At 42.1% G+C, this 25041-nt stretch overlaps 1 protein-coding gene and 1 non-coding gene across 3 annotated transcripts in view; one reads left to right on the forward strand and one right to left on the reverse strand.

Moving 5' to 3' along the window:
* Positions 1-533: 533 nt before the first annotated feature.
* The window catches only part of LOC109905582 (ras GTPase-activating protein 2), a 51582-nt gene continuing 27074 nt past the window's right edge, over positions 534-25041 (reverse strand). For both annotated transcript variants that reach the window (XM_020503035.2, XM_031790634.1), the window contains 9 exons: positions 21213-21299; positions 20706-20783; positions 20469-20542; positions 20024-20130; positions 8085-8167; positions 7511-7719; positions 5467-5570; positions 4969-5146; positions 534-4829 (listed from right to left, as the gene is read on the reverse strand). In XM_020503035.2, coding sequence (XP_020358624.2) covers positions 4799-4829; positions 4969-5146; positions 5467-5570; positions 7511-7719; positions 8085-8167; positions 20024-20130; positions 20469-20542; positions 20706-20783; positions 21213-21299 — 951 coding nt within the window. In that variant the 3' untranslated portion in view covers positions 534-4798. The remainder of the gene's footprint in view (positions 4830-4968; positions 5147-5466; positions 5571-7510; positions 7720-8084; positions 8168-20023; positions 20131-20468; positions 20543-20705; positions 20784-21212; positions 21300-25041) is intronic.
* On the forward strand, positions 24823-24894 carry trnaa-ugc (transfer RNA alanine (anticodon UGC)). The gene has a single exon. It is a non-coding gene; the product is annotated as a tRNA-Ala (tRNA).

The raw sequence follows: 25041 nt of genomic DNA on the forward strand, positions 1-25041 counted from the left end.
TCCCAAACTGAAAACAACTTCTACATCGCAGAGTTCAGTATACACTGTTGGCTAGTTGACTGTACAGCTCTCTAATGGTCTCATGAAAAGGATAGAAGGTTAGCATTGCATCATGAATCTAGTTCTGCAGGTAGCTCTGCAGTGGTCACTAGCAGTCAGCCAAAGTCATACAATCAGATTTTAAACCTAACCTTAACCACACTGCTAATCCTAACCTAAAACTCTGACCAATAAGCTCATTTATTTTTACAATAGACAATTCTGACTACGCAGCCAGCCCATCTAGCAGAAATCGCTCAGTTCTGCCTCCAGAACAAAACTCATCTCAATAAAACAGCAACCTGCTACATAATATTGCCCCTTCTTGTGTTCTCCCCCCAATGTCTTTATAGCTTGGTTCCATATCTGTTTGTGCCAACTCCAATGACCATAGAAGATGGCAAAGTGTTACAAACAGATCTGGGTCCAGGCTAATGTTTCTACTCTACTCCGCCTCCCCTAGAGCTGACATTTAATAAAGACCACACACGAAGTGAAAGGGTTGGCAACATGTTTATTGTAAATTATTTCAAATGAACAAATAAAAAAAACAGGAGATATGATTTGACTTTCTGGTTGTGGAAAATAAAATAAAAAGTTTAAATAACAAAAATAGGTACTCCAGTCCTGTATGCAATGGTAGGTTTACAGGGGTGAAATATGAAAATAACCGATTCTCTTTGCAATGATTGAATTTAACATTCAAAAGACTGCTGATTATGTCATGGCGATGAATTCACAGATACTGTTCACATGAAGGCCTGTCGAGGGATCGACTGTTAACCATCACTCGACTTCCCATGTTTTGTTAAATGGGCTACACACACAGAGATAATGTAAGACATGTTTCTGATAATCCTTGTTCCCTTGGGGGGGGGGGGGGAGGGGTTAGTCAAGGCCTGTTTCTCATGGCTTGAAAAAAAGAAAAAAAAGGTTCTCAACGTTAAAGATACATCATGATAAAACACCTGACTGTCAAAGTTAAGGTGAGGAGATGAGGCGGTGATTGAAAATTCCCTTATGATTGAAAACCGTTTGAGATTGGTGAAAGACAACCAATGAACCAACAAGCTCACTCATGATGACATCTTTACCTACACATTAGAATAGGCTGACAAAGGACAAGAACCATGAGGCCAAGAGCCTTCAGCAACACCGCTGACAAACAAAGTCAGGTGGGACCTAACCTAGGTTGTGTTCATTTAGGCACCAAACGCAAGAAAACAGACAAAACAGGTAGATGCTCATTTTCTTTATCCATTGCAAAAAGTTTTCCACTGTGTGCTGTGATGAACACGACCCTGGTGTTCCAGACAACGTTACATTCTGTAACGTTGCATAAGCTATAGATGTAGACTCCGCAGCAAGCTACCAAACATTAGACTCTGACATGAAAAGCAGCCAGCTTCCTAGTACCACTGAAGACAAAGAACAAGGTGCCGTAACACACCAACACAGATTTTTTTGCAGTGTTAAAAAAACAACATACATACAAAATGTACTCATAAAAAAATACAGTTAAATATACAGGACATGCATGTCGGGAATATATGACGGACCAAAGACAAAACTTCTGACAGCAAATAGTTCCACAAGCCAAACGAAAATATATCTGAAACATGGTTAACCCTGTACTAACGGTGATACACGTTCCCTTCTTGTTGTTGATCCAAGATCAAGTTTCTAGGCAACTGTTTACACACTGTCGTTCCTACGGGTTGACTGATAAAATGATAAAAGAACGGTGCGACTATGTGGACTAATGTTGTGTTCATAACAAAGTGGGAAGGTGGTAGAATTAGGTAGTATTATTTCCTACAACCAAAAACAACTTTGGGACATTAAATCGGTGGTCCCTCACCAGAAATTAGACTTATCTGACCTGCATCCTTTATAAGCATTTCACTGGACCTGCTTTAACATCTGCGAATCTGTCTGTGCGACAAATAAAAACTTTGATTTGACATTTACCACATACGACTGGGGGGGGGGGGGGGGGGGGACACCCACTTGAACGCCCCTCCAACTCGTAATTACACTGAACAAAAATATAAACGCAACATGTAAAGTATTGGTCCCATGTTTCATGAGCTGAAATAAAAGATCCCAGATATTTCCCATATGCACAAAAAGCTTGTCTCTAAAATGTTGTTTATACTTTTCTTTACATCCCTGTTAGTGAGTGTTTCTCCTTTGCCAAGATAATCCATTCACCTGACAGGTGTGGCATTTCAAGAAGCGGATTAAACAGCATGATGATTACACAATGCCACAGAGCGTGCAATCTGCATGCTGACTGCAGGAATGACCCCTAGAGCTGTTGCCAGATAATTTAATGTTAATTTCTCTACCAAAATGTTGTTGCGAGAATTTGGCAGTACATCCAATCGGCCTCACAACCGCAGACCACGTGTAACGTCGCAAGCTCAGGACCTCCACACCCGGCTTCTTCACCTGCGGGATGGTCTGAGACAAGACACCCAGACAGTTGATGAAACAGTGGGTTTGCACAACTAAGACTTTCTGCACAAACTGTCAGAAATCATCTCATGGAAGCTCATCTGCGTGCTCTTCATTCTCACCAGGGTCTTGACTTGACTGCAGTTTGACATCAAATGCTCATCTTCCAATGCCACTGGCACACTGGAGAAGTGTGCTTTTCATGGATTGAATCCTGGTTTTCAACTGTACCGGGAAGATGGTAGACCATGTGTATGGTGTCGTGTGAGTGGTTTGCTGATATAAATGTGTGCCACATGTGGGGGTGGGGTTTTGGTATGGGCAGGCATAAGCTACGGACAACGAACACAATTGCATTTTATCGATGGGAATTTTAATGCAGAGGTACTGTGACGAGATCCTGAGGCCAATTGTCGTGCCATTCATCCACTGCCATCACCTTATGTTTCAGCATCATAATGCACGGCCCCATGTCGCAAGGATCTGTACACACTTCCTGGAAGCTGAAAATGTCCCAGTTCTTCCATGGCCTGCATACTCACCAGACATGTCACCCATTGAGCATGTTTGCAAAGCTCTGGAACGACATGTACAACAGCGTGTTCCAGTTCCCGCCAATATCCAGAAACTTTGCACAGCCATTGAAGAGAAGTGGGACAACATTCACAGGCCACAATCAACAGCCTGATAAACTATATGTGAAGTAGAATTGTCGCACTGCATGAGGCAAATGGTGGTCCCACCAGATACTGACTGGTTTTCTGATCCACGCAACTACCTTTTTTTTTTTTTAAAGGTATCTGTGATCAACAGATGCATATCTGTATTCCCAGTCATGTGAAATCCATAGATTAGGGCCTAATGAATTCATTTCAATTGACTGATTTCCTTATATGACCTGTAACCCAGGAAAATCTTTGAAATTGTTGCATCTTGCATTTATGTTTTTGTTCAGTGTACTAGTGGGAAACTCGTCTATCATCCCTGAGCTTTGACTACCAGTTAATGTGGGCCAGTGATGCAGTGATGACTATCTAAGGGGCTAGATTGGCAAGTGAAGGGGATTGTCTATCTTGTTGTGATTTATGGTGATTGATATGCAGTGACATCACTACATGGTGAAGCGGTTGTCACAGACTACCGACCACGGTCCCTCTGCATTTCCAAAGAACATTAGAACGTTACTCAATCAAATCGTCTACATCGTTAAAAGGAGGAACAATGCATTTACCAAAATGTACATGAACTAAATATATCCTGCATTTCTCTCCATTTTCAAAAAGTCTGTATTCAAAATACATTTATACCCTTTTTTCCCAAGTCGATCCTACGAAATTTTCATCTTTGGTGTAAGAAAAATAGCTATTAAAATCTACAGGCTATAAACGTCATCGTACAGGAATGGAAACGAGAACGTAAACGAGATCATTTAACTGATCAATGTGGGGGGGGGGGGGGGTTTACTGATACCACGTATCTAAAATGATGCCATCTGGAATATTCCAAATGTGTAAAGTGCTTGGGCATTATTCCCTAACCCGAGGATGGATGTGAGAGAGACTTTTACACATACATCCATTAAGAAAAATAAGGCAGATCGGTTTCATCCACTTCACTGTACTCTGAAACACCTGCATTTGTTCAAAGCACAAAATATAGAGGTGGGTAGAGGAGGAGGAAGGAGAGAAAAATTCCCTTTTATAGAAAATGAGATAAACAAAATCAGCTTGCTGTTTAGTTGTAAACAGACGTCAAACAGTGAAGCCCCAAGAGATTGAGAGCTTCATCTTGATGGTTGATGATCGAAAACATTGAGTGTATAAAAGGGATTATTTTAGCAGCCTATTCACACACACGCACACACCAACTAATGGTGTTGTCTGGTCTTCACCGAACTGTAGAAAAAGGAGAGATTTCAATGAAATGATTGAGTTTTGTTGTGCAAATCAAGTAGAAGACGAGAGCAAGCACATTCTCCTCTGATCAGGGGAGTGGTGTGTGAGAACGAGAGAGGGATGGAGACAGGCGGGGAAAGATAATTAAAAAAAAACAACTAAGGGTCTCCTCTTCTGAACCAATGAGAGCTTCTGGTCAGGGTCAGGTGACAATTCTAACTTCCTCTATTGGACGGTCCGTCCAGTCACACGGTGGTGGACGGGGAAGGGGGTGCAGAGCACGACCTTGGGGGAATGCGTTCTTGGTATTCGTGGAGGCAGGCAGCGTTCTCAGTACCAATCCCGACGGTGCCACCCTGGGGCTCCAGTGTTGAACTCGGGCCAGACAGACCCACCTAGACTGGTTAGGATGTCTTCCCAACTATCGGATTCTCTCTAGAAAGACACAGAAAAGCAAAGAGGATAAATATTTACGTGGCTGTCTACGCATGTGTGTATCCATGTGTGCATGTGAAAAAGTGTCCGTGTATACACATATGTATGTGTGTATTTGAGAGTGCGTGCGTGTACTTACTGGCTGCCGTACTGCGCGGTGCCGCTGCGAGTGTCGTGCTCTCTCTGCAGCTCCTCCAGGATGTGTGTGATCTGCTGCACTGTGTGGAATGTCTCCTTGGGGTCCTGGATGGTGAACAGGGAGTAGTCGTCCTGCTCCCTCGGAGGTCCCTGGTACACAGCGATGCTGGCACACGCATCTGATCACAGGAGACAGATACATGAGGTCATCATCACAGGCTATCACACCAAGCTACTGTTGCCAGATTCCCACTAAAGGGCCAAACTGAGCCAAGCCAATCCAAGCTGTACTAGCCTGGTTAGTCATACACAATAGTTGCAGGAACCGAGCTGGAAAGGACAATGTGAAAATAAAATATCTGAACCAGCAGGGTACATACGGTTCAAGAGAAAATGACTCATGCAATAAGCCACTATAGAAATAATCTATTGTGATAAGAATATTTTTTATATTCATTTGTGTGAGAGTTGGGCGATTGACTGGTAGAATCCCACTTGCCTTCCATCTTCTGCAGCTTGGAGTAGCTGGAGGTGAGGAGGGAGAAGATTCTCTCTGTCTCACGGTCACAGTCGATGTCCAGCTGCAGGTTAGCCAGCAAGGTACTGGGAGAGAAGACAGGGTCATGTTCATTAGGCACCAAATGTAAGAAAACAGAAAACCTGGAATTATCCAATAACGCGTGCTGGAATTGTCCGGGTGTCTGATACGAGTAGGCAGTGATTCTGATACGGTCAATTTCTTTGAGGAAGCAGCCTCTACCTTCAAGGAACTTGTGTTGATCTGAGAGGGAAGGATAGCATCAGTACACAAAATATGGCAAATTCCAAGATATAAAAATGTTCTATGGTTCATAATTCTATGCTCAACTCTTTTTTAAGTTCTATAAACTAATATTTGGATGCTGTAGCCCAGGAGTAATCAGACTTACAAGATGTATTTTTAGCCATCACAATGAATTGACTGAAAATAAATCAAATGAACCATACAGCCATCTATACAAACCTACCCGATCTACACAAGCACCTAGGGTAGAGGTCACCAACATAGTTATAAAATCATTTGTATTACGTGTCCCAAGAATCATTTCAAACATTGATTAAATTCAGAAACGTTCACATACAGTGAGCTCCAAAAGTATTGGGACAGTGACAATTGTGTTGTTGTTTTTGTTCTCCAACACTTTGGAATTATTTACAGACTGTCAGCTTTCATTTGAGGGTATTTTCATCAATATTGGGTGAACCGTTTAGAAATTACAACACTTTCTGTACATAGTTTCCCCCCCCCCCCCATTTCAGGGGACCAAACGTACTGGGACAAATTCACTTATACATTTATTAAAGAAGCCAAAAGTTTAGTATTTGGTCCCAAATTCCTAGCACACAATGGCCACATCAAGCTTGTGACTCTACAAACTTGTTGGATGCATTTGCTGCTTGTTTTGGTTGTGTTTCAGATTATTTTGTGCCCAATAGAAATAAATAATTGCTGTCATTTTAGAGTCACTATTATTGTAAATAAGAATGCAATATGTTTCTAAACACATATACATTAATGTGGATGCTAGCATTACTACGGATACCCCTGAATGAATTGTGCATATTGAGGAGTGAGAAAGTTACACAAATATCATACCCCCAAAACATGCTAACCTCTCACCATTACAATAACTTGGGAGGTTAGCATTTTATATCATAGTCCCAAAACATGCTAACCTCTCACCATTACAATAACTTGGGAGGTTAGCATTTTATATCATAGTCCCAAAACATGCTAACCTCTCACCATTACAATAACTTGGGAGGTTAGCATTTTATATCATAGTCCCAAAACATGCTAAACTCTCACCATTACAATAACTTGGGAGGTTAGCATTTTATATCATAGTCCCAAAATATGCTAACCTCTCACCATTACAATAACAGGGGAGGTTACAATAACAGGGGGGTATGATATTTATGCCTCCAACTTTCTCACTCATCATTATTCACAATTCATACAGGATTATCCATAATCATGGTAGCATCCACATTAATGCATGATGTTCTTATTTACAATAAAACAGCAAATGCATCCAACAAAATGTTTACAGTCACAAGCTTGATGTAGTCATTGTGTGCTATGACTATGGGACCAAAGACTTACATTTTTACTACTTTAATACACATAAGGGAATTTGGCCCAATACTTTTTGTTTCCCTAAAAATGGGGAGAATATATACACAAAGTGCTGTAATTTCTAAACTGTTCACCAACTATGGATGAAAATACACTCAAATGAAAGCCGACAGTCTAACCTCATATAGCCATTGTATCATTTCAAATCCAAAGCGCTGGAGTACGGAGACAAAACAACAAAAATGTGTCACTGTCTCAGTACGTTTGGAGCTCACTGTATGTCCCTCTATTTATGTGTGGTGATACTTGGCGATACATTAAAAATCACGAGGTCATTTCCTGGTGATTTTTATAAAATGCTATTGGGGAACACTGATCTAGGGACTAGTAGAGGTTGGTTTGAGATTCAGGGGTGAGTACTCACGGTGTGCAGGGTTTGCAGCCCGGCTGGCTGTCGCTCAGGCTCCTGCAGCAGAGCCAGGCCCCCGCCACGTAGGCCGAGGGGTGGAAGGTGCCCAGGCGGTCCGGGTTACAGCGGCTCACTTGGCTCAGCACCTCCACCCACTCACTGGCCTCCACGCAGTTCCCCGCCTGCACGTACAGTGGCTTCTCACTGTGGAGCACCTGGAACATCTAAAAAGGGGAGAGGAGAGAGGGGTTGTCAATAACACACACAATAAACAAAATATCTGACAGACTGTCAATATGGTGCAAATTAATTGCCCTTTGCGGACAATTACGATTTTCTTTTGAGTAACAGACACTCATAGTCCTCATGTTTCTGTTCAAATTCAATGCGGAAACTCAAAGGACTTCCCTCACAACTTACACAGAACCAAAGGAGTTTTTCCTGATATTTTGACCTGACCAGGAAATACTATAGGCTAATGCAAGGAGCCAGAGGTTAACTGTGCTTGAACGTTTACTGGTCAGGTAGGTGGCCAGGGTAAACTCCTGGCTCTAAACAGACCACATCAGACAAAGACAGTCCTGCTTACATTTTTGCGGTTAAAGGCACTTTCGTACAGTTTCTCCACAGCCCGGATATTCTTCACTGGGATAATGCAGAGTGCTTCTTTCCCTTGGAAAACAGAAAGAAAAAGAAATGTTCAATATACTCACACACACAAAATGTCTACATTGGACTCTTACCCTTATGTGCACCCTTAGCACTCATGTCTTGGTCAAGCTGCATCACTAGGAGGGTACATTGAGGTCTTACACCATCTGACCCTTGACTACGAGAAGACGTGCAGCATTACATTTCACACCAACTCTTCCAACAAAAATAGAGAACAGTCTTTAAACTCGATAGACAACCATTTCCGTCACTGTGTCTGACAATAGCCGGGCCAAAACACACAAACCATATACAGTTATAAAAGCAGTCTCAGTATCAGCTCCTGCCATTGGTCTCTCTTCAGTCTCCACCTATCAGCTCACACTCCTTCCCTTTATCTAGCTGATAGAGTGAAGTGTCTGATCCACTGATGATACTTCACTGCACACACACACATTCCCTCCCCCGTCCTTCTCTCTCCCTTGCATACGTGAATCCAGGTGCATTAGGTATGTGATGAATGTTGCCATCCCAATCTCTCATTTAAGAGGGAGCTCCTTTCTCTGCCTGCCACCTTCCTCCTCTGCATTTCCAGGCCGAGGCACCCCCTGGCCCCACCTCTCATACCTCCAGCGCCATCTGATTCTGTGCATATCTTCTGCCTTCCAGTTCAGTCTCACACACACACACACTTAGCACAGTTAAATAAAAAATATATGTCTAGCCAACCAGATGCAGATCTTAACATTCTGATCGATGGTTCTCATCACAATTTTACTGAAACCTCCTGCCAATATTATGAGAAAAATATGGGAGAATAATCAGACGCACTACTAGTCTGAAAGTGAACCCAGACACACACTTTAGCCTAGGGGGACACACAGATAGGGTGCGCCCCAAATGGCACCCTCATCCCTACATAGTGCACACTACTTTTGACCAGAGCCCTCTGGAATTGGTTGCCATTTGAGAAGTAGTCCTAGTGGTTAGTTCCATCTGCAGGGATCATAATGATAAATGTGCATACTAAACCATCATAATCCCTTGACACCGACCCCCGTCCTTCTCCATTCCATTAGAAATTGAAACCCATACTCAAGTTATGAGTCACATTAAACACTTACAGCAACAGGAGACTTCGTTCACAACCTCCAAAAAGCCTTTCAAACCTTTTTGGCACCGACTATTACAAAGCCCTGAAAACAGCACCACCAGAGCCCAAGTGCATCCTGATGTCATGGTGGTTCAGCTGCACCTCCCAAACCCTGTTTTTGTCACTGTCTAACATTCTTGGTAGCCGACGTGAGCAAGATCTTTATACAACATTCACAAAGCCGCGGGGCCAGCTGGATTACCAGGACGTGTACTCAACACATGCACGGACCAACTGGTAAGTGCCTTCACTGACATTTTCAACCTATCCCAGACGGAGTCTGTAATATCCACATTTCAAGCAGACCACCATAGTCCCTGTGCCCAAGGAAGCAAAGGTAACCTGCCTAAATGATTACCGCCCCGTAGCACTCACGTAGCCATGAAGTGCTTTGAAAAGCTGGTCATGTCTGACATCATCAGCATCCTCCTGGATACCCTAGACCCACTCCAATTCGCATACCGCCCCAACAGGTCCACAAAACGTCTGTCACGCTGGTCCTCAACACTGGGCCCCTCAGGGGTGTGCATTTCGGCCCTCCCTGTTCACTCACGACTGCGTGGCCAAACACGACTCCAACAACATCATTAAGTATGCTGACGACACAACAGTGGTAGGCCTGATTACCGACAACGATGAGACAGCCTATAGGGAGGAGGTCAGAGACCTGGCAGTGTGGTGCCAGGACAACAACCTCTCCCTTAATGTGAGCAAGACAAAGGAGCTGAGCATGGACTACAGAACTGACCCCCATTAACAGCTTCAAGTTCATTGGCGTCCACATCACCAACAAACTAACATGGTCCAAGCACACCAAGATCGTTGTGAAGAAGGCACGACAAAACCTATTCCCCCTCAGGAGATTGAAAAGATTTGGCATGGGTCCCCAGATCCTCAAGAATTTCTACAGCTGCACCATCGAGAGCATCCTGATCAGTTGCATTACCGCCAGGTATGGCAACTGCTGGGCATCTGACCGTAAGGCCCTTCAGAGGGTAGTGCGTACAGCCCAGTACATCACTGGGGCCAAGCTTCCTGCAATCCAGGACCTATATAATAGGCAGTGTCAGAGGAAAGCCCATAAAATTGTCAGACTCTAGTCACCCAAGTCATAGACTGTTCGCTCTGCCTCCGCACGGAAAGTGGTACCGGAGCGTCTAGGACCAATAGGCTCCTTAACAGCTTCTACCCCCAAGCCATAAGACTGCTGAACAATTAATAAAATGGACATTGGACTATTTCCATTGACACCCACCCCTACATTTGTTCTGTACACTGCTGCTACTCACTGTTTATGATCTATGCATAGTCACTTCACCTCTACCTACATGAACAAATTACCTCTAACCTGTACCCCTTCTATATAGCCTCGTTATTGTAATTGTCTTACTTTATTTTGAAAACTCTTCTTGAACTGCACTGTTGTATTTGTTGTATTCATCGCATGTGACTAATAAAGTTTGATTCAATTTAGAGTGAACAACAGATTTTTACCTTGTCAGCTTGCTGGATCGAATCCCCAAGCTGAAAAGGTACAAATCTGTCGTTCTGCCCCTGAACAAGGCAGTTGGCCTACCGGGGAACAGTAGGTTGTCATTGTAAATAAGAATTTGTTCTTAACTGACTTTCCTAGTTAAATAAAAGGTTTAAAAAAGTGTGACACCAACCAAGAGGCCCCATCTGTCTGCCTGTTCTGCTGTAGGAGAGCCAGCACTTTAGTGGCAGAGCATAGCTCCAGAGACCACTCAAAACACAAAAAAATACCCAAATGTAATGTGCATGCATGTTCATGTTTAACATCTAAGTCATGTGATTGTGGAGGAATGAGTGAGAAGTATGTTGTGGGAGTATAGAATACAAATCTACAATCTCCCAAACCTACACACCCAATGCTAAATATGATAAATTAACATCAGGAAGTTGGCTCCTTCACCAAATATGTACTTTGATATGATTAAATACATGTTTAAATTGCAGTTGTTCGCATGCCCTGTGTTTCTTATCAAACCATGGGTTTCAAGTGCATCCCGGTTCAATGAAAAACAGCTACCTCCCTATGGAATTCAAGATGGATGCACACGCTGACAGCGGGTTTTCCCACTTTCCAATAAAAACAAAATAAATTGATAATTAAATGTGTCCAGACTGACTGTTGACATGGCGGTGAAGGAGTTGGTAGCTTGTAAGCAGTTGGGAGCACACTCAGGAGACCAGGACCCGACTAAAAAGATTGGATCTAGAGCGGTTTCTTTCTTCAAAGAATTCATGTGAGTTTACATAGCTCCAATACTTGAGAAAGAGTGAGACAAGGAGTAGAAGGAGTGGCTGGAGCTTTAGGGCCCATTGCCCTGAGTTCGAGGCCGGGATTTACATAAACAATGTTTCAAAGAACACCGACAGAAACACAAACAAGCAAGCAAACAGTACCGTTCACAAACATACAGTTGCAAGCACAGATACACACATCAAACCACCTCTGCTTAGTCTAATACAGTGACAACTAAAAGATACCAAAAACAATTTAGCGGTCAACGGTTTTGATTTCTGTGTGCGTTCATGCAAGTAGAAAAACATGTTAACTCATTACCTGTAGAGACACGCCAAATGTTATCCTCCTCCGTTTCAAGTTGACGAAACGGTCTACTATCACTCTGTGATCCAGTACAAGATTTTATTTTTTTTGTCCTAGGTTACCTGGCTAAAATGCTTGCTCGCTAGCCTAAATTCCATGCATGGTCAATGTTAGCTAGTTAACATTAGCTAGGATCTAGCTACATATTGAACTTCCATCCTCTTAGGCCAGGGGCACAACAATGTATGAATTAATGGTTGGATCAGAATCCCTGTTATACAGAGAATTAAGTATGGTACAAGTCCAAATCCCCATCTCCATCCAAGGCTAATTTAGGAAAGGGTACAATTTTAGCTAGCTAGCCACTATTTTTAATCATGTGAGGCCAAATGCTTGCTGGCTCCCCTTGGATTCAATGATACGGACAGCAACAATGCCATACTCATTTGGACCAGACAGCATCAGATAGATGGCCTACACGTAGAGAGGGGCATGGTTTCGCTCGCTTGGATGCGTTCTCTTGTGAGATACATTCAGTCTCTTGCGAATTGATGGGAAATTATGAAACCGAGACCAAGGGTACATTATTATTAATTTAAAAAAATATATTGGTAAATTTCTCTTGGTCAAAAGCCTGGCTTTGCAACCATTAATACATGCCACTGCTTTTATCAACATGAAACAGGCAGGGAGCAGGTCTCTAACCCTCAACCTTCTAGCCCGAAATCGACTGTGCCGCATGCTCATGTAACAGAGTCAATATCCGCACTTATAAACCCAGGGTTGTTACACTACTCCCTCCTTTGAAAGAGCGCGTTGTTGCGCTAGCTTGCAACTCTACGTCTTATAGGAACGTGCTCATTGACCAAGCACACGCACTGTCGTGGATGCAAGGTCTGATCACTTCTGACACCAATGTAATGAAACAGCAGGGAGTAGGTCTCAAACCTTCGACCTTCTAGCCCGAATTCACTATGTAAAAGGTTGTCTTCTCACGAATCTCCAGCCTCCTTGTACTTTTTGGAGAAATGTCCTCTGGTCTGATGAAACAAAAATTTTACTGTTTGGCCATAATGACCATCGTTATGTTTGGAGGAAAAAGGAGGCGGCTTGTAAGCCGAAGAACATCATCCCAACCGTGAAGCATGGGGGTGGAAGCATCATGTTGTGGGGGTGCTTTGCTGCAGGAGGGACTGGTGCACTTCACAAAATAGATGGGAGAAAATGATGTGAATATGTTGAAGCAACAGCTCAAGACATCAGTCAGGAAGATAAAGCTTGGTCGATCAGTCTTCCAAAATGGACAATGACCCCAAGCATACTTCCAAAGTTGTGGCAAAATGGCTTACGGCCAACAAAGTCAAGGTTTTGGAGTGGCCATCACAAAGCCCTGACCTCAATCCTATAGAAAATTTGTGGGCAAAACTGAAAAACCGTGCGTGAGCAAGGAGGCCTACAAACCTGACTCAGTTACACCAGCTCTATCTCTCTACTATTATTCTGACATTTCACATTCTTAAAATAAAGTGGTGATCCTAACTGACCTAAGACACGGAATTTTTATTAGGATTAAATGTCAGGAATTGTGAAAAACTGAGTTGAAATGTATTTGGCTCAGTTGTCTGTAAACTTCCGACTTCAACTGTAGTCATTTATGGTGAGGTAGAAGGGGCGTTGTACAAAACAAAGTAATCAGGGATTGGATCTAACCAATTTGAGTATCAAAGCCAATGACGAATTTTGAAACTGTCGCTTTACCCACGTGTTCTGGCTCAACACATCGGTTTCTGGACCAATCAGACGGCCCAAATGTGACTCTGTAGGTGCTGTTGTGGTGACGTCATGTAGTACGATGATGTGATTGGAAGTTAACGCAACAGTCAGATTCTGTTATATAGATATCTATATGGGAGTTTATAAAATGGTGGGTTTGAGAGCCAGGTATGTCCTTGGTGGACTCTCAATAGCAAGGCTATGCTCACTGAGTCTATACATAGTCAAGCTTTTCTTCATTTTGGGTTTGTCACAGTGGTCAGGTAAGGACAAATCGCATTCTAGTTCCTAGCATTCTACTTGACACGTTGGAAATAATTATCTTTTAATTTTTTCATGATTTGGTTGAGTCTAATTGTGTTGCTGTCCTGAAGCTCTGTGCGGTCTGTTTGTGTTTGTGAAAAGAGCACCAGGACCATCTTGCTTAGGGGACTCTTCTTCAGGTTCATCGCTCTGTAGGTGATGGCTTTGTTAGTGCAGGTGATAACTTGTAACCTAAGCTTTAGCCTTGTATCTGAATCAATCATTTTCCAATATCATTCAAACTTGCATTTATTACTCAACTTTGTTATTGAATCATTTCAACCACAACAGTGCTAATTTGCCAAGACCAACTAACTAGATGTTGCTAAATGTCCATGAGTGTTGTCTATTTCGACCTACATCAGTGTGTTTTGAGTCACCTCTTCACTGTTGAGACTGGTGTTTTGCAGGTACTATTTAATGAAGCTGCCAGTTGAGGACTTGTGAGGCGTTCGTTTCTCAAACTAGACACTAATGTACTTGTCCTCTTGCTCAGTTGTGCACCGGGGCCTCCCACTCCTATTTCTATTCTGGCTAGAGCCAGTTTGCGCTGTTATGTGAGTAGTACACAGCGTTGTACGAGATCTTCAGTTTCTTGGCAATTTCTCCCATGGAATAGCCTTCATTTCTCAGAACAAGAATAGACTGACAAGTTTCAGAAGAAAGTGCTTTGTTCCTGGCCATTTTGAGCCTGTAATCAAAGTCAAATGCTGATGCTCCAGAACCTCAACTAGTCTAAAGGAGGCCAGTTTTATTGCTTCTTTAAATCAGCACAACAGTTTTTAGCTGTGTTAACATAATTGCAAAAGGGTTTTCTAATGACCTATTAGCCTTTTAAAATTATAAACTTGGATTAGCTAACACAACGTGCCATTGGAACACAGGAGTGATGGTTGCTGATAATAGGCCTCTGTACACCAATGTAGATATTCCATTAAAAAAAATCTGCCATTTCCAGCTACAATAGTCATTTACAACATTAACAATGTCTACACTGTATTTTTGATCAATTTGATGTTATTTTAAAATGGTAAAAAAAAATGTTTCTTTCAAAAAAGGACATTTCTAAGTGACTCCAAAATATGTATGTATGTATGTATGTATGTATGTATGTATGTATGTATGTATGTATGTATGTATGTATGTATGTATGTATGTATGTATGTATGTATGTATGTATGTATGTATGTATGTATGTATGTATGTATGTATGTATGTATGTAGTGGGGCAAAAAAGTATTTAGTCAGCCACCAATTGTGCAAGTTCTCCCACTTAAAAAGATGAGAGGCCTGTAATTTATCATCATAGGTACACTTCAACTATGACAGACAAAATGACAAAAATAAATCCAGAAAATCACATTGTAGGATTTTTTATGAATGTATTTGTAAATTATGGTGGAAAATAAGTATTTGGTCAATAACAAAAGTTTCTCAATACTTTGTTATATACACTTTGTTGGCAATGACAGAGGTCAAACGTTTTCTGTAAGTCTTCACAAGGTTTTCACACACTGTTGCTGGTATTTTGGCCCATTCCTCCATGCAGATCTCCTCTAGAGCAGTGATGTTTTGGGGCTGTTGCTGGACAACACGGACTTTCAACTCCCTCCAAAGATTTTCTATGGGGTTGACATCTGGAGACTGGCTAGGCCACTCCAGGACCTTGAAATGCTTCTTACGAAGCCACTCCTTCGTTGCCCGGGTGGTGTGTTTGGGATCATTGTCATGCTGAAAGACCCAGCCACGTTTCATCTTCAATGCCCTTGCTGATGGAAGGAGGTTTTCACTCAAAATACATGGCCCCATTCATTCTTTCCTTTACACGGATCAGTCGTCCTGGTCCCTTTGCAGAAAAACAGCCCCAAAGCATGATGTTTCCACCCCCATGCTTCACAGTAGGTATGGTGTTCTTTGGATGCAACTCAGCATTCTTTGTCCTCCAAACACGACGAGTTGAGTTTTTACCAAAAAGTTATATTTTGGTTTCATCTGACCATATGACCTTCTTCTGGATCATCCAAATGCTCTCTAGCAAACTTCAGACGGGCCTGGACGTACTGGCTTAAGCAGGGGGACATGTCTGGCACTGCAGGATTTGAGTCCCTGGCGGCGTAGTGTGTTACTGATGGTAGGCTGTTATTTTGGTCCCAGCTCTCTGCAGGTCATTCACTAGGTCCCCCCGTGTGGTTCTGGGATTTTTGCTCACCGTTCTTGTGATCATTTTGACCCCACGGGGTGAGATCTTGCGTGGAGCCCCAGATCGAGGGAGATTATCAGTGGTCTTGTATGTCTTCCATTTCCTAATAATTGCTCCCACAGTTGATTTCTTCAAACCAAGCTGCTTATCTATTGCAGATTCAGTCTTCCCAGCCTGGTGCAGGTCTACAATTTTGTTTCTGGTGTCCTTTGACAGCTCTTTGGTCTTGGCCATAGTAGAGTTTGGAGTGTGAGTGTTTGAGGTTGTGGACAGGTGTCTTTTATACTGATAACAAGTTCAAACAGGTGCCATTAATACAGGTAACGAGTGGAGGACAGAGGAGCCTCTTAAAGAAGAAGTTACAGGTCTGTGAGAGCCAGAAATCTTGCTTGTTTGTAGGTGACCAAATACTTATTTTCCACCCTAATTTGCAAATAAATTCATTAAAAATCCTACAATGTCATTTTCTGGATATTTTTTTTCTCATTTTGTCTGTCATAGTTGAAGTGTACCTATGATGAAAATTACAGGCCTCTCTCATCTTTTTAAGTGGGAGAACTTGCACAATTTGTGGCTGACTAAATACTTATTTTCCCCACTGTAGCTGGATCTACACAACCTGAAAATATCTGAGAAACTTTGAATTTGAAGTGTAATTTCCCTAAAATGTCCCTATAATGAATAACAAAGTATACCCTTGATTCAATCCGTAGAGCTGAAGACCAAATACTTATTTTCCACCATAATTTGCTAATAAATTCATAAAAAATCCTACAATGTGATTTTCTGGATTTCTTTTCTCATTTCTTCTGTCATAGTTAAATACAAGTAAAAGTAAATGCATGCTCTTCAACCGATCGCTACCTGCCCACCTGTCCAACATCACTACTCTGGACGGCTCTGACTTAGAATACGTGGACAACTACAAATACTTAGGTGTCTGGTTAGACTGTAAACTCTCCTTCCAGACCCATATCAAACATCTCCAATCCAAAGTTAAATCTAGAATTGGCTTCCTATTTCACAACAAAGCATCCTTCACTCATGCTGCCAAACATACCCTTGTAAAACTGACCATCCTACCAATCCTCGACTTTGGCGATGTCATTTACAAAATAGCCTCCAATACCCTACTCAACAAATTGGATGCAGTCTATCATAGTGCAATCCATTTTGTCACCAAAGCCCCATATACTACCCACCATTGCGACCTGTACGCTCTCGTTGGCTGGCCCTCGCTTCATACTCGTCGCCAAACCCACTGGCTCCATGTCACACACGTAAAAATGTCTAAACCTGTTTTTGCTTTGCCATTATGGGGTATGGTGTGTAGATTCATGAGGAAATATTTTTTGTATACATTTTAGAATAAGGCTGTAACGTAACAAAATGTGGAAGAAGTCAAGGGGTCTAAATACTTTCCGAATGCACTGTATATAAAATCCATTCTGAATATTACCTCACCACACACACCTCCTCAGCCCTCTGACACACACACCCAAATCGACAGAGCAGAGTGGATGAGGGAACAGTTTTGGTAGAGTGTGCCGGGGAACTGGGAGCAGCAGTAACTGAACGAAAAGGTTGGATTTGGCTGGGGCCCGTTCCAAGCAATTTACGTAACGGATTGAAAAATCATTTGACATCTACACAATAATTAGAGGGGGGAAAAACAGTGTTACACAAGACCTTCGGCTCATTGCATTATGCAACGTCCAGGCTATCATACCATGTAAAGTATGGCCTGAACCATTTGGCTGCTATTCGCTTTCAGAGATCAGAAATGTATGACAAAGTCCAAGCAGATCACAAGACTCGACTTGAACATGGTTTGGCTTTGCAGTCCCAACTTGATAGATCCAAAGGAGGCAAGCTGTACTTGACTTGGACTGGAGGTATACTACTCAAATCATAGGCAAATGCTAATTATTTAGCCTAATAATGATATTGGCAGAAGAATCTCTCAGAAGGAACGCAAAATAATGTCGAATTCAAAACTTTGAATGTTATATATATGGGGGTACAATCTTCCCAGCTCTGCAGATTTTGCTGTGAGGAGGCAGTCATTAGATCATTTATTTTGGTATTCTCCATATGTAGCTCGTTTTTGGTCACAGGTCCAGGGATGGCTGAAGAATTGCAACATTTCCCTAGAACTAAATGCTGCAGATAGCAATACAGGGTGATTTGAAAAGCCATAGTCAATCAATCAATAATATATTAATTTGAGCAAAACATTTTATTTTTTAAATTACAATCTGTAAAAGCTATGAGAATAGAAAGGTTCAGTACTTTTGTGAAGCATCACAGCACAGTTAAAAAATATATGGCAAATAGAATTCCAAAATGGTTGGTGTTAAGAGATGGATAGGAGGGGTTAAATGGAGCTGAAGGGTGGGACTAATTACACGATAACCAATGTAAAACATATGGGGTCTGTAAAATGTATATAGGTTTGGAAATCTTGTGAAATAGCACAGTTACAAATCAAACTGGATGGACATCAGAAATAGAGGAAGGACTAAAAACAAACTAAATATAACTATTGTAAAATAGATTGTGTCTGTAAAATGTGTATAAGATGTATAAACTGAAGGTAGAAGCCTAAGTGTTTATTGGTTTACTCCAATTGGGGTAAGGGTGGTAGGGTCTGTGGGGAATAATAAGGTATATTCTTAATGAAGTATGTATATCTACATAGGTATGTATACATGTATGCATACGTGTATGTATATAGATATATATTTACCCCCAAAAATATATGGGGAACTGGAAATGATGCAGACATTTACATTGATGGAAGCAACAATCTTTCAGCAAAATTAAGCTGATCCACCGCTTAAATACGTACTTTTATTTTTAAATGAATTAAATCAAAATTGAGGTGGTCTCAATGACTCGCCTTTTTATGGTTACATTAGGGGTAATGATTATTCTAATAAATAGATATATTTATGTGGATAGTCTAGTGAAAATGTAAACTGGCTTATTCATTTTGTTTAGGGATTTACTGGATACAATGTTGTAGTGTAGCTGATTGTAGACTATTTGGAATATGAAACTAGACTAGGCCTATTACATTTATTGCAGATCTCCATCCCTGACCTAATCCATCAAGTTAGGTCTGATTACTAGGCTTTATTGCAACATTGCTTTGTCACCAATGACAACAAGACGAGACCTAGATATTTGTTTCATCCTCACTCAAGTCCTCTGATTGGCTCAGCTCCAACTTCAGACGGTCGGGTCAAAAACCACAATGTGCCAACTAGAAGACTATTTTTGGATAGTTTTTCAAACCAGTATACTTTGACCTCAAATTGTGTTCATGGTACTCAAAATGCGTGCAGGTTGTTAGGTCTGGTGTGTGTGTGTGATACTGCTATGGCAGCAGCCCCCAGCGTCTCATAGCCCCCCTCTCTTCAAGAACTACAGGAGCCTGGCAGAGGAACCAGGAGCCTAGCCTATATATATTGCTGTGCTCCACTGAGGCAAGGAGTAGAATACTGGACGCTGCCAAGTGGGCCTCACTATAATGACCAGGGTTCTCCCCTCTCCCTCCTCTTCTGCCCCTCTCTGGCTCTCTCCCTCATTATAATGAACAGGGCTCCTTCTACATTCCTCCCCCTCTCTGTGGGAGGCCAGTGGCCCGTGGATAGACACCTGTGGATAGCTCCATATATTCACCATCTCCCCTGGGAGATTAAAGCTAAGAGCCTTGTCCCACACGCCCACAGTGTTACATGTCTGGAAAATCCACTGTTTTACAACACCTGGCTAACCTGGCCCATAGAGAGATCTGGTCCAACACTGCCCCCTATGGGGGGGCTCAGTAGTTGTGGTGTATGTGTGGGAGTGTGTGTGCGCATGTCTCACCTCTGTGCTTGTGGTAGGAGAGCTCCCTGTTGGTCACTCTGAGCCACCTCTTCTTGAAGTTCCTCTTGCCGATGCGTTTCCTTCCCTGGGCCCGCTTCTGTATCTCCCTGTAGCAAAATAAATAGTGACTTGATATTGGTACAGTAAGTATAACTTCACAGCTATCAACCAATATTTATGTGTAGCTTTCTTTATGAACCAGAAAAATCAACCAATCAATATACAGGACTGTTTATTAGAGTTAGTTAGCTAGCTAAGTTAATGATCCCGCTTAACGACAAACCCCTCTGGTCAGGACAAAGTCCTGGTCCTAGTTATGACACCAAACTTTTAAAATTAAGTTTCAAGATTTAGTCCTGGACTAAAAATTACTTTCAGTCCAGGAAAAGGACACATTATCTTTACTCCACTAGCTATAATCAATAACTGGATGTGAGCCACTCACCCCTCTTTGAGAACCACAGAGTCTTCCACCCCGCTGGACTCCTTACTGACGTTGGAGGAGATCTCATCTAGGAACTACACACACATCAGATGGAAACACCATGCTAAATCAGCAATACATACAAAATTAACATGGAAAAGAGATTTACCTACATGAGGTTGGTAAAAGCTTGAGTTTGACACATGGCCTACAAAATCAAAATGTAATAGGAAGGTCGCTTCACAACCAAAAACTCACCTTTTTTACTTTTTCAATACATTTGTCTTCTTGGAATGATTTGAAGAAATCATACATGTAGGATTCTTTAAAACTAGACTAAAGACAAAACAGTCACAAAGTGTTAGTTTTGCTCAGAGCGGACCAGACAGACACAACCCACTGGGCAAAAACATGTAAAATCAACGTTGTGTCCACGTTACTTCAACCCCCAAAAATCTGATGATGATGTTGAATCAACATGGAAAACTAATTGGATTTGCAAAGTCATCAACGTAAAAGGCAATGTCTTTTTTTCACCCAACTTTTAAACCTAAATCCAATCACTTAGTGAAATGTTTTGTTGATTTCATGTTGAATTCATGTTAGTTGACAACTCAACCAAATGTAAATCAAATTTAGACGTTGAACTGACGTCTGTGCCCAGTGGGAATTAAATGATTGATCGACATGTTGACTGACTGATATACACAAGGGAAGATTGATAAGCATGTTGGAGGCTGATAAGAGACATTCATACATACATACCAGTTTGTTTTTGGACAGGCTCCCCCAGCTCCCCAGAGTCTGGATGGTCTTGGAGATGAGAGTGAGTGTTCGGGAGACCTCAAGGTCCTGACAGAGGAGTGTACAAAGCACAGTCAAATACCAGGGTCATGTTCATTAGGAACCAAACTGAATAAAATTAAACTGAAACAGGGAGGGATTACTTATTGTCAATTAAACACAAATTTTCATGTTCCATTGCAAAAAATAAATAAAATAGATGTTCTGTTGCATACCCTAATGAATACAACCCAGTTAATATCACAACAGCACAGCAGCAGGGCACCCCTGCTAAATTATTATAGGGGAAACACTTGACACAATAGAGTCTCAAGTGTACAGTCGTGGCCAAAAAGTTGAGAATGACACAAATATGAATTTTCACAAAGTCTGCTGCCTCAGTGTCTTTAGATATTTTTGTCAGATGTTACTATGGAATACTGAAGTATAATTACAAGCATTTCATAAGTGTCAAAGGTTTTTATTGACAATTACATGAAGTTGATGCAAAGAGTTAATATTTGCATTGTTGACCCTTCTTTTTCAAGACCTCCGCAATCTGCCCTGGCATGCTGTCCATTAACTTCTGGGCCACATCCTGACTGATGGCAGCCCATTCTTGCATAATCAATGCTTGGAGTTTGACAGAATTTGTGGGTTTTTGTTTGTCCCACCCACCTCTTGAGGATTGACCACAAGTTCTCAATGGGATTAAGGTCTGGGGAGTTTCTGGCCATGGACCCAAAATATCAATGTTTTGTTCTCCGAGCCACTTAGTTAACACTTTTGCCTTATGGCAAGGTGTTCCATCATGCTGGAAAAGGCATTGTTCGTCACCAAACTGTTCCTGGATGGTTAGGAGAAGTTGCTCTCGGAGGATGTGTTCGTACCATTCTTTATTCATGGCTGTGTTCTTAGGCAAAATTGTGAGTGAGCCCACTCCCTTGGCTGAGAAGCAACCCCACACATGAATGGTCTCAGGATGCTTTACTGTTGGCATGACACAGGACTGATTGGTAGTGCTCACCTTGTCTTCTCCTGCTGCCATTCCTGAGCAAGTGCTGTACTGGTGGTGCCCCGATCCCGCAGCTGAATCAACTTTAGGAGCCGGTCCTGGCGCTTGCTGGACTTTCTTGGGCACCCTGAAGCCTTCACAACAATTGAACCGCTCTCCTTGAAGTTCTTAATGATCCGATAAATGGTTGATTTAGGTGCAATCTTACTAGCAGTAATATCCTTGCCTGTGAAGCCCTTTTTGTGCAAAGCAACGATGATGGCACGTGTTTCCTTGCAGGTAACCATGTTTGACAGAGGAAGAACAATGATTCCAAGCACCACCCTCCGTTTAAAGCTTGCAGTCTGTTATTGGAACTGAATCAGCATGGCAGAGTGATTTCCAGCCTTGTCAACACTCACACATGTGTTAACGAGAGAATCACTGACATGATGTCAGCCAGTCCTTTTGTGGCAGGGCTGAAATGCAGTTGAAATGCTTTTTGGGGGTTTCAGTTCATTTGCATGACAAAGAGGGACTTTGCAATTAATCTGATCACTCTTCATAACATTCTGGAGTATATGCAAATTGCCATCATTCAAACTGAGGCAGCAGACTTTGAATATTAATATTTGTGTCATTCTCAAAACTTTTGGCCACGACTGTACACATTCTCTAGAAAACTATATAAACAGTCAGCTCATGTGAATATGCGTCAAAACATTATTGGAATCTAATCCAGTTTATTAAATCAAATCATGGGGGACCCTCATTTTTGTTCTAACCCAGTAAGAACACTCCTAACTCAATAAATCAAGGGTTTGATGATATCACAGTGTGCTCTCCCTGAGGGTCCCCGGGAATCCATTCAGAACAACATATCTAATCTACACTTCCAAATATGTAATTTGAGGTTCAAGAACTATTAAGCATTTTTTATCTTGTTTAGCTTTTGACGGCATCTTATTTTTGGAACATTTATTTTACTAAACATAAAAATGGTTTGACAAACATAGGAAGTTTGGAGTAGCCTACACACCATTCCATCATTGGAACATCCTCAAATTTGGGAAATGTACATGCAACAGGTATGGCATGATGTAGGCCTATAGTGAATGTACATTCACGTTTAAAGCCACTGCTACTGTGTTCTGCTGTGCTAAATGGGTTCTTTGCATGCTTTTTAGTCAGCCCTGGTTTCCATAGAGTTTCAGCCTGCCACAGAATTCTACCCGTTACGAAAGGGTCCAACCGCTCCCTTCAGCTCCATCTGTAGAGGAGCTTCTGGGAATGATAGAAGGCAAATCTCCATCTCCTCAGGGGTCTAATAGTCTCCAGCATCAACAACGCATCATAAGCAACCACTGGCTGGCAGATCAGAGGAGTACCACACACACACACACACACAACTCTAGTTCTCATACCAGTATACTTTGACCTCAAATTGTGTGCATGGTACTCAAAATGCATGCAGGTTGTTAGGTCTTGTGTGTGTGTGATACTGCTATGGCAGCAGCCCCCAGTGTCTCATAGCCACCCTCTCTTCAAGAACTACAGGAGCCTAGCAGAGAAACCAGGAGCCTAGCCTGTGTGTGTATATGGCTGTGCTCCACTGAGGCAAGGAGTAGAGTACTGGACGCTGCCAAGTGGGCCTCACTATAATGACCAGGGTTCTCCCCTCTCCCTCCTTCTGCCCCTCTGGCTCATTATAATGAACAGGGCTCCTTCTGCATTCCTCCCCCTCTCTGTGGGAGGCCAGTGGCCCGTGGATAGACACCTGTGGATAGCTCCATATATTCACTATCTCCCCTGGGAGATTAAAGCTAAGAGCCTTGTCCCACACGCCCACACAGTGTTACATGTAAAACAGTGGATTTTCCAGACAACACCTGGCTAACCTGGAACATAGAGAGATCTGGTCCAATACTGCCCCCTATGGGGGGGCTCAGTGGTTGTTGTATGTGTGCAACCACTGGCTGGCAGATTAGAGGAGAGTAGTAACACACCTCTGGCCCCTCACCGCACCTTCCTAAATCCATGATAGATGCTCTAGGCCTCCTTTTCAAGGACCAATGAACATGTACTTCCGCAGTAATATTCAGACTCTTACCATTTAAAATGGTATGAAATGCTTTGAGCGATGCTCATGTTTAACCACATATCCCTCCAGAAAGCTAGGGGATGGGTTTACTGCAGTAATCTAAGTGAAATGATTGTCCTGTGGTTTTGAACAAAGAAATAGGCCTATGACCTGTAGGACCCAATTCTAACATTTAGGCTAAAGTACAGGTACATTTACTAATAAATGACACGGTAAAATGCTAATTAGGCCAACACAGTAATATCATGGGCTACATGCGATTCATTAGAACAACTTGGCTAACAATTCAGTTTGATAGTAGGCTAGGCCTAGCGCAACTTTATAATCAAACAGTTGACTAGTGTTTTGTGCTTGGTTTAGTCATTGTCGGTAGCCTAGCCTACTTCACTTGGGAGCTACTTGGTAGTTCAAAAGTGTTCCTGGATGTCAATGCTTGTTTTTTCATTGTAGCCTCTGGTAACTGCTGGTGCGATTTGTTCATGGAAGAGTTTAAGTGGTCCCGTGTGGCTCAGTTGGTAGAGCATGGCACTTGCAATGCCAGGGTTATGGGTTCAATTCCCACAGGGGACCAGTATGAACTAAATATGAAAATGTATGCATTAACTAGCATGTGTGTGTGTACTCACTACATGAAGTCGCGCTGGATAAGAGTGTCTGCTAAATGAGTCAAATGTTAAGTATTTGGGATGTTCAACTGATAAAAAAAAAAAAAGGAC

This window comes from Oncorhynchus kisutch, linkage group LG15 (genome assembly GCF_002021735.2).
Source record: "Oncorhynchus kisutch isolate 150728-3 linkage group LG15, Okis_V2, whole genome shotgun sequence".
NCBI lineage: Eukaryota > Metazoa > Chordata > Actinopteri > Salmoniformes > Salmonidae > Oncorhynchus > Oncorhynchus kisutch.